The sequence below is a fragment of the Pelmatolapia mariae genome, linkage group LG6, assembly GCF_036321145.2.
Source record: "Pelmatolapia mariae isolate MD_Pm_ZW linkage group LG6, Pm_UMD_F_2, whole genome shotgun sequence".
NCBI lineage: Eukaryota > Metazoa > Chordata > Actinopteri > Cichliformes > Cichlidae > Pelmatolapia > Pelmatolapia mariae.
In genome coordinates this window covers 22,883,931-22,897,304 of record NC_086232.1, presented here as the reverse complement: position 1 = coordinate 22,897,304, position 13,374 = coordinate 22,883,931, and the positions used below count along the sequence as shown (strand labels likewise).

The 13,374-nt window shown below is 39.5% G+C and overlaps 1 protein-coding gene across 1 annotated transcript in view; it reads left to right on the top strand.

Annotated features, from left to right (window-relative positions):
• ctnna2 (catenin (cadherin-associated protein), alpha 2) overlaps positions 1-13,374 on the top strand; it is a 326,489-nt gene that overhangs the window by 275,886 nt on the left and 37,229 nt on the right. The window contains exons 10-12 of the mRNA XM_063476233.1: positions 8,007-8,099; positions 9,909-10,065; positions 10,631-10,831. Coding sequence (XP_063332303.1) covers positions 8,007-8,099; positions 9,909-10,065; positions 10,631-10,831 — 451 coding nt within the window. The remainder of the gene's footprint in view (positions 1-8,006; positions 8,100-9,908; positions 10,066-10,630; positions 10,832-13,374) is intronic.

Genomic DNA, 13,374 nt, shown 5'->3' with positions numbered 1-13,374 from the left:
AGAGTCACTCGCAATTTAGGTCCACTTTTCTTTCAGTCGAGGGTGAATGGGGAGTTGGGGAAATAAGGTAACAGAGGTAGAAATTTAACAGCAGCCTGTAATCAAAGTCCTGCAAAGATGATGCTGCATTCTCTTCATACAGACTAGCAAACGGCATTGCCAGTCTTTTGCTGTTTTTTTTTAAATATACTTTTTAAATATTAAGTATGTATTGTTATTTTATGTAAATGCAAATTCCTTTTTTTTTTTGCTTCCTTATTAGGAACTAATTACTTTTGCAGGAGATGTCCGCCAATCGAGAAACAGCTCAATTGGAACGAGATCCGAGCATAAAACAGACATCACAGTCATTATCATGCCGAACTTGCTGGAAAAAAATCTATTCCTTTTGTTCTTGTTATTTCACACTTTTCTTGTTTAATATTCCACAAGTTCTGGCATTCATTTTGATGTTGCTGCAAGCCCGGTGGGCATTCTTCCGGAGGCAATATGCACTTCACTCTTTAATAGTGATTGATTTTCAAAGGCGTGGTTTGTAGTCATTCACAGCAGGTCGTAAACTCCTGCTGCTTTATGTCCCCCGTAGACTTGAACCTCACGCAACCTTGACAGCTTATGTTATCTAGGGTCATGCACCTTAACCCGTTTATGTCAACTCTGGTCCATACACAGTATGTAAAATCTTTACTATTGGGAGTTGGCAGCTCCTGACTATAACAAATAGAATTGCTCCTGTGAGAGCTGGCCTGTAATTGTTTCACACTGCAGTTTGTATTCCCCTGTTGCGTGTTCTATTCCATCTATGTTGACAGACTGATTTATTTACTGTGTATGAGCGTATGTCGGTGTTTATGTGTCTGCATAAGTATTAAAGAGGCAGTAAAAGGCAGGGGGAGGTTACAGTGGTTCTGTGAAAGGGACATAACAGAACTAATAGGCCCCCACTTTAAAAAAAAAATTACCATCCCTGCAACTAGTTAACAGCCACATAGTTGACTGTAACAGAAAAAAGTATTTCTTAAATCATATACAGTGACTGAAAGACATTTTTCTCTTTTCTAAGCTGCCTTCCTGCTTTGACTCAAGGCAAAGCTGTTTTGCGTTGGCAGCTCAGCTAGTTGTTCTTGAGAGTAGTAGTAACTATAAGGGTTATTTGTGTAGTGTAACTGCTTTGGGGCTCTTTAACTTTTCTCCTTCTATCTACTCTACCAAGAAATTTTAAAGATTTTGTTTTAAAGGGGAATAAAAAAAGGTATTGATTCGAAAGTGCATTATATAAAGAGGTACAACAGAGGATATTCATGAGATTACTCAAAGGCTGACTGATTATGTGCACTGTATGCAGTCAGTGCGGTAATAAAGAGAGACTGCTGAGATGTTATTTATTGTATTACCCTCATCACTTTGTGGCGATAGATTTGAAGTCCACCGCCACAAGCTCATGTTTAAAAAAAACTTGAAAAAAAATTAACACTATCAGAGCTATTTCCAGTTACTGAGCTCCATTTAGGTGATTTAGATAGCATACATGAGAATGCCCATCTCTCCAAGTGCCATGGAAACCTTCATCAAATTAGAATTGAAGTGATTATCCAGGGCAGGGCAAAAGGACAAAATCGATAGTTCTTTGTTCGAGGCTAAAATGAAGAATGGGCATTCAGCGGGGATCTCTCCCTCTCTATTGCTCCCTTTCTCTCTCCTACACACACACACACACACACACACACACACACACACACACACACACACACACACACACACACACACACAGAGGCATGTGCACTCCCACACGAGCCTCTTTGAATTGCCTATTCTGTTCCAACATCCTTGACCGTATCAGCATTAGGCTTGCATGGTGTAGTCTCAAACCTTCTGTCTTGGTTTTTCCCTCCTTGATAGGGGAAAAAAAATCCTCAAAGGAGAAGTGCTTCCTTAGATAACTGCAATTAGCAGTTTTGGCTGGATTTTGTAGCTTTGGCCCTGACCTGGCTCTCTGTGTTAGGTAAGAGGGAGTGGGAGTGGGCTTGTTAGGCATGTTTCCAGCCTCTAGAAAGCCCTCTGCCCCTTTGCCACACACAGGGCCAACGCTGCACTTAGAAAGGTGGGTAGAAGAAGAGATAAGAAACTATGTAAGCAAATAAAGACAGAGAGCAGAGTCTTGCTTTCTGCTGGTTAGGTTCTGCATTTATACTATAATTACAAAAAGCTCTGAATGGGAAAGGTGCTGCACTGTGGTTTTATATCTTGAAAGCTTGTTACTTAGCAGAGACAAAGCAAATGACATGTCAACACTTTGCCAGCAAAAATGTTGCTGTTTCCAGAAAGGCTGTGTAAAATACAATGCCATATCTTATGTAACTTTATAAGTTTAATCTCCATTTGGAATTTGTTGTTCATTTTGAATTTAGAAGAGTGGCAATAAAAGACAAGAAATTGTTAATTGCTACAAAAGGAAACAGACAGGTGGAACATTTCACAACAAATTGTGTTAATTAGTAACACGACTGAGTATGAAAAGAGGATCCCAGAGAGGCTGAGTCTTTCAGAAGTGCAGGTGGGGAGAGGTTCACCACTCTGTGGATGAAAGTTTGGGTAAATCTTTAAAGTACTTAAAAAAATTCATTTTCTGATGTAAAATTGTAAAGAATTTAGGAATCATCTGCAAAAATATTATGTCATTAAAAGAGAAAATGCCTGTTTGGAGGAGATAACCAGTGCTGAATAGCTGTGATCTTCGGGCCCGCAGACAGCACTGCATTAATAGCAGACACAATTTTGTAGTGGAAATCACAGCATGGGCTCAAGAACGCTTCTGAAAACAATTGTCAGCAAACGCAGCGTTCCCTGCATCCACAAATACCAGTTAGAACTCCATCCAAAGATAAATCAAACATATATGTACAAAATTAAGTAAAACCTTTTCTGCGCCAGATCTTTCCGAATATGTGCTTCTGTGAAAACAGGAGTTTTTCAGTGCACAGTTCAATAGTCAGTGCCCGTGATTAGTGAGTACAATATATGGACAAAAGTACTGGTCTACATACACATTAGATCTCCAAGAGCTGCTTGGTCATGCTATTAAGCCCCTGGTGCACAGTTTTTGTTCTGTGACTTTGTTGCTGAGTTATTGAGTTTGGCAACTGATCGCAAGAAGTTGCAATGATGAGCTGATCACCCGGGACTGAGCCTGCAATGCTGTCAACCAATAAAATTCTGGAATTAAGTAATAATGCAATATAGGTACCAGTGATAATGCTAAACCACATTCTGCAAGTGTCACAGCAGCATGATCGGTTTACGCTACTTCAGTAAAATATAGTTTTAATCAAGTATTAAAGTCCTTGCATTCTGTTTTACAAATTCCCATTCCCATGTATTTTTAAGTTAACTGCACTGAAAAAAAGGGATTGGCCAACTCTTGGATTTACGTAAGCATCTTGCGTGTATTTAACATAAGTGCCTCATGCTTTAAAGTTAAGTGTAACTATATAGTGTAGAAACTACATGATATGCAGAGAGGCTAGATTAAATTGTTCATATCATGTTCGAGTGAAGTAAGTCAATAACTTTCAGTCTCGTACGCTTTGGATCGTGGTTTCAGGAAGGCATCCATCTCAGTCAAATCGAGCAAATTGGGTGGTTGTTACATTAAAAAAGTCTAACTTGTAATTTAAACACAATAATATCATGTTTCTATAAACGTAATTAAATCATGAAGGATCTGTATGAAATTCAACAACTTAATTTGTTCTTGTTGAGATGACATGATACAATCTAGTAAGAGTGGTTAGTTGCTGAACTCATGAAATTCACAAGATCGCACGAGATGTCAAACTGCAGGAAAATCACTGGAGTTATAAGAGGCAGACAATTACACACCACATGTATTCTATTGCTATTTATTGTGGTTTAACCTGTCAAGGACAAAAACGTACAAAAAAATTCTGCATCAAGCCTTGAAATCATAGCTTTCCTACTTTTGTTAAGTCTGGATTGTTGGCATGGTGGTTAGTGCTGTTGCTTCACAGTAAGAAGATCCTGGGTTCAAATCCACAGTCTGGCTAGTTTGCACTGGTTTCTCTCTGGGTATTCTGGTTTCTTCCCACAGTTAAAAGTCATGCAGTTGTTAGAGTTAGGTTAATTGGTGATTAATTACCTGTCAATGTAAGTGCAAATGGTTGTTTGTGATAGACTTATGAGTTGTCCAGGGTGTACCCTGCCTTGTAACCTATCACTTCAGGGTTATTTCCCAGCCCCCCTGCAACCAGGATAAAGATAGGAGGATGGTAGTTGTTGTACATCCATTCACTTTTTATGGTAACCAGGATCTAGACTTTGTTGAACATTATATAATATGAAGAGAATATGTAGTATTTAAGTGACCAAGTAGTATTGGGGTAAAAGTTATTGAATAGTGTTGAAATAAAATGACAAAATTGTGAAGGATTAAAATATTCCAAGAGCTCAACTTACTTCATCTAAACATGTTTCAATCGCGTTTTATGAACACAAATGCACAGGTTTATTGAATATGAACAAGTTGTGTTGATTGAACTCAATTGTTTAAGTTTCTGCCAAAGCAAAACATTTGTGTGCAACCGATGTCCACTATTGAATCAAGTAAATCCAACATGGCCTTTTTTTCAGTGTGGATAAACAAGTTAAGCACTAAGAAGTACGACTGTACAGCTAAAAATATCATGTGACAGAGAGGAATAGGTCCATTTACTCCAATTTCATTTTTCATATTAATGTGTTTAATGAGAGAAATTATTTTAATTGCCAACACAATATCAAGTGTTTATTTTTCAGTCAGGAACTGGGAATAGCTTTAGTCCACTGCAGTAAAATGAAACTCTTAAGGGCGTTTTAACATCAGTTGAAGTATTTTTATAAGCTTGTACATTTCAAAGGTGCTTTGCAAACAGAAAAAGATTTTTCAAAAATATTATAATATTATAAGAAATATAGAAAGGTTATGCAAATTTAGCTAGAGCTGAAACTCAGGTAACTTAATTTATGATTTGTGTAGCTCTCAAATATGCAAACCGTCTTTCACATTTATGTGAAGTGAAGGCTCTCACTCACCCCCCCCCACCCCCCACTCACCCCTCTCTGACACACACACACACACACACCGCTTTAAACACATACGCACTCTGATTTGCATAAAGGCCTATAATCCATCAATGTGCTCATTGCTGTCATGAGTAAAGAGACAGAGCTCTAAGCAAGAGTCCTCTAACACAAATTTGATTTACCTCAATTTGCCTCAAACAGTGACATGTGAGTACTAGAAGTGCTAATGCAGACTGGCACCTTTTACTGCCAACCGGCATGTGTCTGTTTAGCTCAGTTTCAAAGCCTGGGCTCATGCTGAAATGTGATTTGTTTAGAGATGGTGTTGGGTTTTAAACAGTTTAAAGTTATGAAAATTAACAGTGAGAGACAATGATATTGTGGATGACTTCACATGGGACTAGCACAAACTGTGCCCCTGTTCCTCATAGCCATAAAGACAAAAAATTGCTGTGGTGGCTTCAGATATTTTATAGGAATACCGCACGCAGACACCAAAATATAAAATCTTGAAATGTTGTCAAGCTCTTATAATTAGTTTAAAAACTAGAGAAGCATGGGATTTTCTAATTTAGTTTTTAAAGTGAAGCTTTTTAACAACAAAGTCTTTAAAAGTTAACTTGGATAAGCGTCTCTATGTGTCTCCCATAAAGGATTCAAGCTGAAAGCATGTTATCAAGAAATGGTGCCTTGATATAAAGAAAGACATAAATCAACCTAAGGGTGTGTCATACATAAAAACCATCTGGCAACATAATTATATAATAAAACACCTCTCTCCACCACCACCAGGCCCCGTAATGATTTAGGCATGCCAGTCATGCTTTATACCTGAAAATCCTAATTGCATATACATATTTGATAAGCTTGGCCATTCGGATCTGAATTAATATTATTATCTACGTTCAGCCGGTGCAGCAGTACTCTACTCTCTCACAGACCTACCTGACGTGCATGCCCTAAATAGTTATGTTACTGTAATACTTTAGACGTCTGTGCCATTATTTTCCATAAGAAAATATCCACACACAAAAACATCTGCTCATTTACAAATCTATGTACGCCGCCTGTCCAGTGAAAAATGGAAATGAAACGCCTGTAATCTGATCTGATACCAGCTAATTACTGCAGGTAAAAATAAGATGGGTAATGCTACTCTGTTGTGCCTGCCTTTTGCCACTTTTTGCCTTCAGATGTGTCTTAATTTTTCATGGCACAGATTCAACAAGGTCCTCAGACATTTTGGTCCATATTGATGTGATAGCGTCACACAGCTGCTGCAGATGTTACGGCTGTTCATACATGATGAGAAGCTCCTGTTCCACCACATCCCAGAAGATGCTCTGTTGCATTGAGATCTGGTGACTGCCATTTAAGTGCAGTGAACTCACTGTCACATTCAGGAAACCAGTTTGAAATGATTTGAGCTTTGTGACATGGCACATTTATCCTGCTGGAACTGGCATCAGAAGAGTGGGTACACGGCAGTCATAAAGGGATGGACATGGTCAGCAACAATACTCTAGTAGGCTGTGGCATTTAAATGATGCTTATTTGGTACTAAGAGGCACAAGGTGTTCCCAGAAAATATCCCTCAGACCATTACTCCTCCAGCAGCCTTGAACCATCGATACATAGCAGGATGTATTCATGCTGTCATATTGTTTACACCGAATTCTGACCCTGTCATCCAAAAGCTGCAGCAGAAATCGAGACTCGTCAGTCCAGTCAACATTTTTCCAATCTTCTATGAGCCTGTGGGAACTGAAGTCTCAGTTTCCTCGTCTTTGCTTACAGGAATGGCACCTGGTGTGGTTTTCAGCAGCTGTAGCCCATCTGCTTCAAGGTTTGACCTGTGGTGCATTGAGCGATGCTTTTTTGAATACCTTGGGTTATTTGAGTCACCGGTGGCTTCCTATGAGCTCAAAACAGTTTGGCCATCCTCCAAACTGCCGCTCATTGGATATTTTCTCTTTTTTGGATCATTTTCTGTAAACCCTAGAGATGGTCGTGCGGGAAAATCCCAGCAGAGGATCTCAGCAGTTTCTGAAATACTCAGACAAGCCTGTCTGGCAGTAACAACCATGCCATGTTCAAAGTCAACTAAATCACCTTTCTTCCCAATTCAGATGCTCGGTTTGAACTTCAGTAGGTCCAGCCTGCAGGTTGTCTTCACCGTGTCTAAATGACTAAACACATTGAGCTCCTGGGACAGGACTTATTAGAGATTGATATTAACAAGCAGTTTAACAGGCATACCTTAGAAATTAATGTACAGTACAAACACATATGTTTCAGTTGGACAAATAATGATACAAAGATAGCCCAGATTTGCATATTAAATGATAGGTAAACACTCATGTTCATATGGACAATGAAACACAAACCCTTACTTTTCATTTGCAGATAATAGAGAATAAAATCTTCTGTCCTCTTGTTGTTCAAAATTGCATTCTAACTTTACAACACACCAAGTGTGAGTCACAGTTACACCAATCAAGTGGGATTTTATCACAGTTACAGTATTTTTAATACAAAATCCCCCCTCGTTTCTCACTGATGCCTTGCTGTGCTGTGGAGAGAATACACAGGCAGGGACTTTTGTACACAAAGAATAGCCTGTACTGGAGTATAATTTTGGAACTTGGTTGCTTTAATTCAGACTGTTGAATTCTACCTTCAACTACACAATAAAATGTTTTGCCACTTGTGGCCCTCAAACTTAAATTGAAACTGGTTTAGAGAGGAATTTATGGCCAGCACGCAGAAATATTTGCTGCAGCAAAAGTCTTGAAAAAGATGAAGATATCATTTTTGGAGCATGACCGCTTGATAGAGGCACAACATTTTTTCTTTTTGTTTTCCTCAATGCTAACAGTTTCAAGATTAAAACAGCTAAGTCTCTTTTTTGTGTTTGTTTTATTCAGGTGGCCAACTTGGCATGCTCCATCTCCAACAATGAAGAGGGTGTGAAGTTGGTACGAATGGCCGCCACCCAGATCGACAGCCTGTGTCCACAGGTGAGGATTTTAAAACACCTACATCACATAAAATTAGTGCTGTCAGCGTTAATCTCGTTAAAATGACGTTAACCCCATAACCGCATCAACGTTGCAAATCTCAATTAGCAAGTTAGCACAGATTGCCCCGTACGTGGGGCTGCACGGTGCTAACGCGTTAACGAGCTAACCGTGCTAACGCGTGCAGCCCCACGTACGGGGCGATCCGCGCTAACTCACTAACGGAGATTTGCCGCTTTAAAGCGGTTATGGCGTTAACGTCATTTTAACGAGATTAACGCTGACAGCACTACATAAAATACAAATTCTTAACATAAGATCAAATCAAAATGTTCTTTTAAGGAACTTTTCTATATTTAATTACTGGTTTATGAAAGTGTAATGTTTAGGAATGTTAAAGGAAAGAGGTTGTAGTTGTTGGATTTGGAGGAAAAGCTATGAATAATGTGTAGGAGGACATTGTAGTCCTGTTTCGCAGGAAGAAACAAAGGAGGATGTTGAAATCCATCAGTTGTTTCCAAGGTTAACTGTAAGCCTTATCCACACAGGACCAAACATTGTAACGAGAATGAGAAATGGAGAAGGGAGGCTGATTTTAAGATTCATGATCTAATGTGCAGTCTCCGCTACCCGTACCTACCGAGACCAACTAACTTATAAAACTTGGAGAGGCGCTGTCCCCTGATACTGCTTGGCACAGCTGAACACAGGCAGATTAAAAAACATAATAGACATAGGCTTTGTGACTGGAGTAGGGGGAACAAAGAGGAGGTGCAACAAAGAGAGGTATTTCCATCTGTTCCAAGTAGAGTTAAACCAGACTGGTTATTCTTTACATGTGCAAATGCACGCAGTCGTGCACACACACACTGCCTCAGTGACTGCCATGTTCAGATCATAATCTAGATCAGATTCATTTCACTAAAAGTAAATATAAAAAGCACAAAGTGAGAAAGCAAAGCCACAAAAAAATAAATAAACTGGTCCTTGTTGTTAAAGTGGCAGTGCCCAAGTTATTTGCTTTAACTTTTCATTATGCAGTAAGTGTTTATTGAACAATTTATTGGTGGTACTAACTCTGCTAACTGCCTCCGGGTATGAAATCCCCCGGGAAAATGAGGGTTTGACTGTGCAACAAAAGCAGGAAGAGGAGAGCACTTTCATTTTCCAAAGGAGCTATTGCTACTTCCCTCGGGTAGCTAAAATATTGTCTATTGGCATTTCAAAGTACACGATAAGGCCGGTATTATTTTTACCATCCCTGTATCCCTGTGAAGTATTTATCTTATTTTTTTCTTTTTCCTAAAGCTGAATGGTTTACCTTGCACATATGAAGGTCTTGTGCTTTCTTTAAGCCTTGCTTTTTTTAAGCTGTAAAAGATTCTGCATCATTTATTACATTTATGCAATTAACAATATATTTCAAGCATTTTTTTTTTTAATCTCACAGCAAATGTGGCAAACGTTTGGTTGCTAAGTCCTTTTAGTTTGTAGCTGTAGCTGCTACTAGCAGGCCACAGCATAGACTGAAAACCTTAATAACTACGAGAAAGAGCATAGGACTCAGCTACTGTGCCACTGCTGCCACACTGTTCACCTCACAGTGTCAGAGTCTTGACATGATAGCCAGACTTTGTTTCATCATGCTGTATGTTCTTATATATCTTACATATAAACTAGTACAGATGTCTTTTCTCCTGAAATGACTCACAAATGTGCAGAACTGTCTTTAAGACTTCATTTTAAACGCACACATGTACACCTATGCTACTGCAAACGTTTCTGTCTTTACCTCTTGTCCCATGTCAGGTCATCAATGCTGCACTCACTCTGGCTGCCCGCCCCCAAAGCAAGGTGGCCCAGGACAACATGGACGTTTTCAAAGATCAGTGGGAGAAACAAGTGCGCATCTTGACTGAGGCTGTGGATGACATCACCTCTGTGGATGATTTCCTTTCTGTGTCAGGTATGAGCCAGCACAAATTCCTCACAGATTGACTGATTGAAGCAAATGATCCACATGCTCCTGATTTTCCCTTGAAGCGAGTGAGTGATTGAATGTTGTGGCGTGTGTCCTCTGGCACCAGATTTTCACAAAAAATCTCTATGGAGGCTTGATGTGAAAAACAAAATTACTATTTAGTTAATAAAAAATAAGAAATCACTGCATTTGAAGCAAAATACAGTGGACTAGAAAAAAAAACATCAAAAGGCAGAAGAAAAAAGTTTATGTTTTGGACGGGGGGGATGGTGTCCAAGAAAAGCAACAGGTATTGAATTTTATCCATAATCAACATGTTTCTTGGATAAATAAACTGAACAGTGTATCCACATTCAGAGATAAATGTGAATCATTAGGTTCAATTCTTGTTATCTCCAGCAAATGATAATAAAAATTAGTTTAATTTCCAGGAAAATCTGTTTATTAAACAATAATTATGTCTCTCAACAACAGAATCCTTGGGTCTTTTTCATGTTTGTTTCCCACTTTCATTCACTGTCATCTTTTCTCTCTCTCTCTCACTCTCAAGAGAACCACATCCTTGAGGATGTCAACAAATGTGTAATAGCTCTCCAAGAGGGCGATGTGGACACTCTTGACCGAACTGCTGGAGCTATCCGGGGCCGAGCTGCTCGCGTGGTCCACATCATTAACGCTGAGATGGAAAACTATGAGCCCGGGGTCTACACCGAGCGTGTGCTGGAGTCCATCAAGCTCCTGTCTGAGACTGGTTAGTGCGCTGTACACAGAGCCTGTGTAGCTGCAGAAGATCCACAATGAGCCATAGCTTAATGTATTAATAGTATGATGCATACACTGTGCTTCACCCACAGACTGTGTCAAAATATTTTGCTGCAAGCCAAGCTACTTTTAGGAATAGCCTAACACATAGAAACACATACGTATATGCACCCACACACACACAAGCGCGCGCACACATGTAGAAGCTACATTAGTTCACCAGTCTGGTCTCACTTACAGATACGACTTGACTGCTTCTGTGTCCAGTGTCTAAAGTTTTGATTAGTTTCCTGGCTCTAACAGAAAGTCTTATCCGCTCTCACTTTTTTGTGTTTTATTTATTCATTTACAGCCTCTGTGCAATGTCATCTTCCAGGAAAGTTGCATTTGTCTCAGTGCCAGGCCGATCAAACAATGAACACATTTCTAAATCCTTGTTTAGGAGACAACTTTGAATTCTTATATTGTCTCAGTGGTTTTTACCTCTGAACATACTGGGGAAATTCAATTTACAGCAGCACAAGGGTCAAAAAGAAAAGTGAATTATAGATATATTACAAAAATTAAATAAATAATAGTAAATAAACAAGGTACAACAGAAAAATGCTTTTAATATGGTGTTGGAATACCCGTTGTTGCTATAACAGCTTCAACTCCTCTGAGAAGGCTTTCCACAAGGTTTAGGAGTGTGTTCATGGGAATTTTTAATTTTTAATTAAAATTTAATTTTAATTATTCCAGAAGGTCAGACACTGATGTTGGACAAGAAGGCCTGTGTTGCAGTCTCTGCTCTAGTCATCCCAATGGTGTTTTGTTCATCCATGTTTTTATGGACAGCTAACAGCTGACTGTGGAATATTTAGTAGCGACGAAGCTTCACAACTGGACTTGTTGCACAGGTGGCACCCTATCACAATACCACGCTGGAATTCACTGAGCTCCAGAGAGCGACCCATTCTTTCAAAAGTGTTTGTAGAAGCAGTCTGCATGCTTACCTGCTTAATTTTATACACTGTCACCATTAAAGTAATCGAAACACCTGAATTCAGTGGTTTGGATGGGTGAGGGAATACTTTAGACATTGCAGTGTAGTATATTGTAGATCTGAGTCTACTTCCTGACTGTGGTCTTCTCTTGGTTACAGGAAACAGTGTAACATATACAGAAAGCATCTGTGAAAGTGAGTATGTACAGGAGGTGGTAACATCAGCAGGGCTGAGTATACAGTTAGTACAGCCGGCAAGCCCAGAGGAGGAAAACATGTATCACTCAGTCACCACCTACACCACTTAAAGCTAAACTTTGACATTGCTTCAGCGCGATTGCAACGTTTCCACTTTCAGCGCAGGTGTTGAGCTGCAGCCTAGTATTATTTGCGAGTTGGGAGAAGGTGAAAGCTTTTGCAGTGTTCTTGACGATATGTGCACCGGTGAAGACGTGCCACATGAAAAATGCAGAGAAGTCTCAGTAAAAACAATTTGTTCATTTTTGCCAGGGCCGTTCACGTTACAACTCCAAATGTTACAGCGATTGTTCATACAAAAACATTCCTGCAATACTCAGAGAAGCAGACTGGTGACAGTTTCTGTTTTTAATGCAATTTTGTGTTACTTTGTCTTGTTTACACAGTGTCTAGACACAAGCAAGGAAGATAAAAAATGTGCAGCGTTTGCTATGAAATACTGTGTCTTAGCCAATCCCTTAAAAATATACCATAATACGCCTTTAAAATGTGGCATCATGAAAGATGGCCAAACCCTCCCCCCCAAGAAAAATGCGGGATGAAAGGAGAGAAGTAATTCAGCAATTACCTGTCCACGAGAATAAAATCTGACCACAATCCCTTTTCACATCAGCACAGCAGCAACTCCCCTCCTTGTTATATTTTCTCCATTCTCACCCATCCTTCCGACTCGGCTTTCTATCTCTCCCATTAGAGCCCATTTAGCGAGGTGGTATATCTATTGTTTCGCTCGTTACTTTCATCTGCCGGGATAATTGAGAGACACAATCAGCTCCCCTCCCTGCTAGCTGATAAGTCGCAAACAGCATTAGGTGTGCCACGTGTGTTCACACAGCCATCTGTCTGAGACCCTCTTCTGGCGCTGAACCCCACCATAACAGTCTACTTACAGTATTAGTTATATGGTACTTTAAACACATTCTGTTCACTTATTGCATGATTCAGTTTAATTGATTGGGGTAATTAATTGATAGAGTTCAGCGGTGATTATCTTACAGACACTTGAGGTCAATTTTGTATGACTCTAACCTCGTCACATGCTTCTATTAATCCTCCATGGAGCAAGAGTCAGCACTATGAAGAAGCATTATGTCAGTGTTACTAACACCAACAAATCAGGGGCTGTTGACGGGGTGATGTCACTTACACAGTTTCCTACTTCACGCAGGCTGTATTTTGCAGCATTTTTGATAGATGCAGGGCGGTAATTTCTCCTGTAAATTTAGCACTATAGGCAATGAAAGGAAATGATTGTTAACTTATGTAACACTTCCCATTTTGCAGTTGAG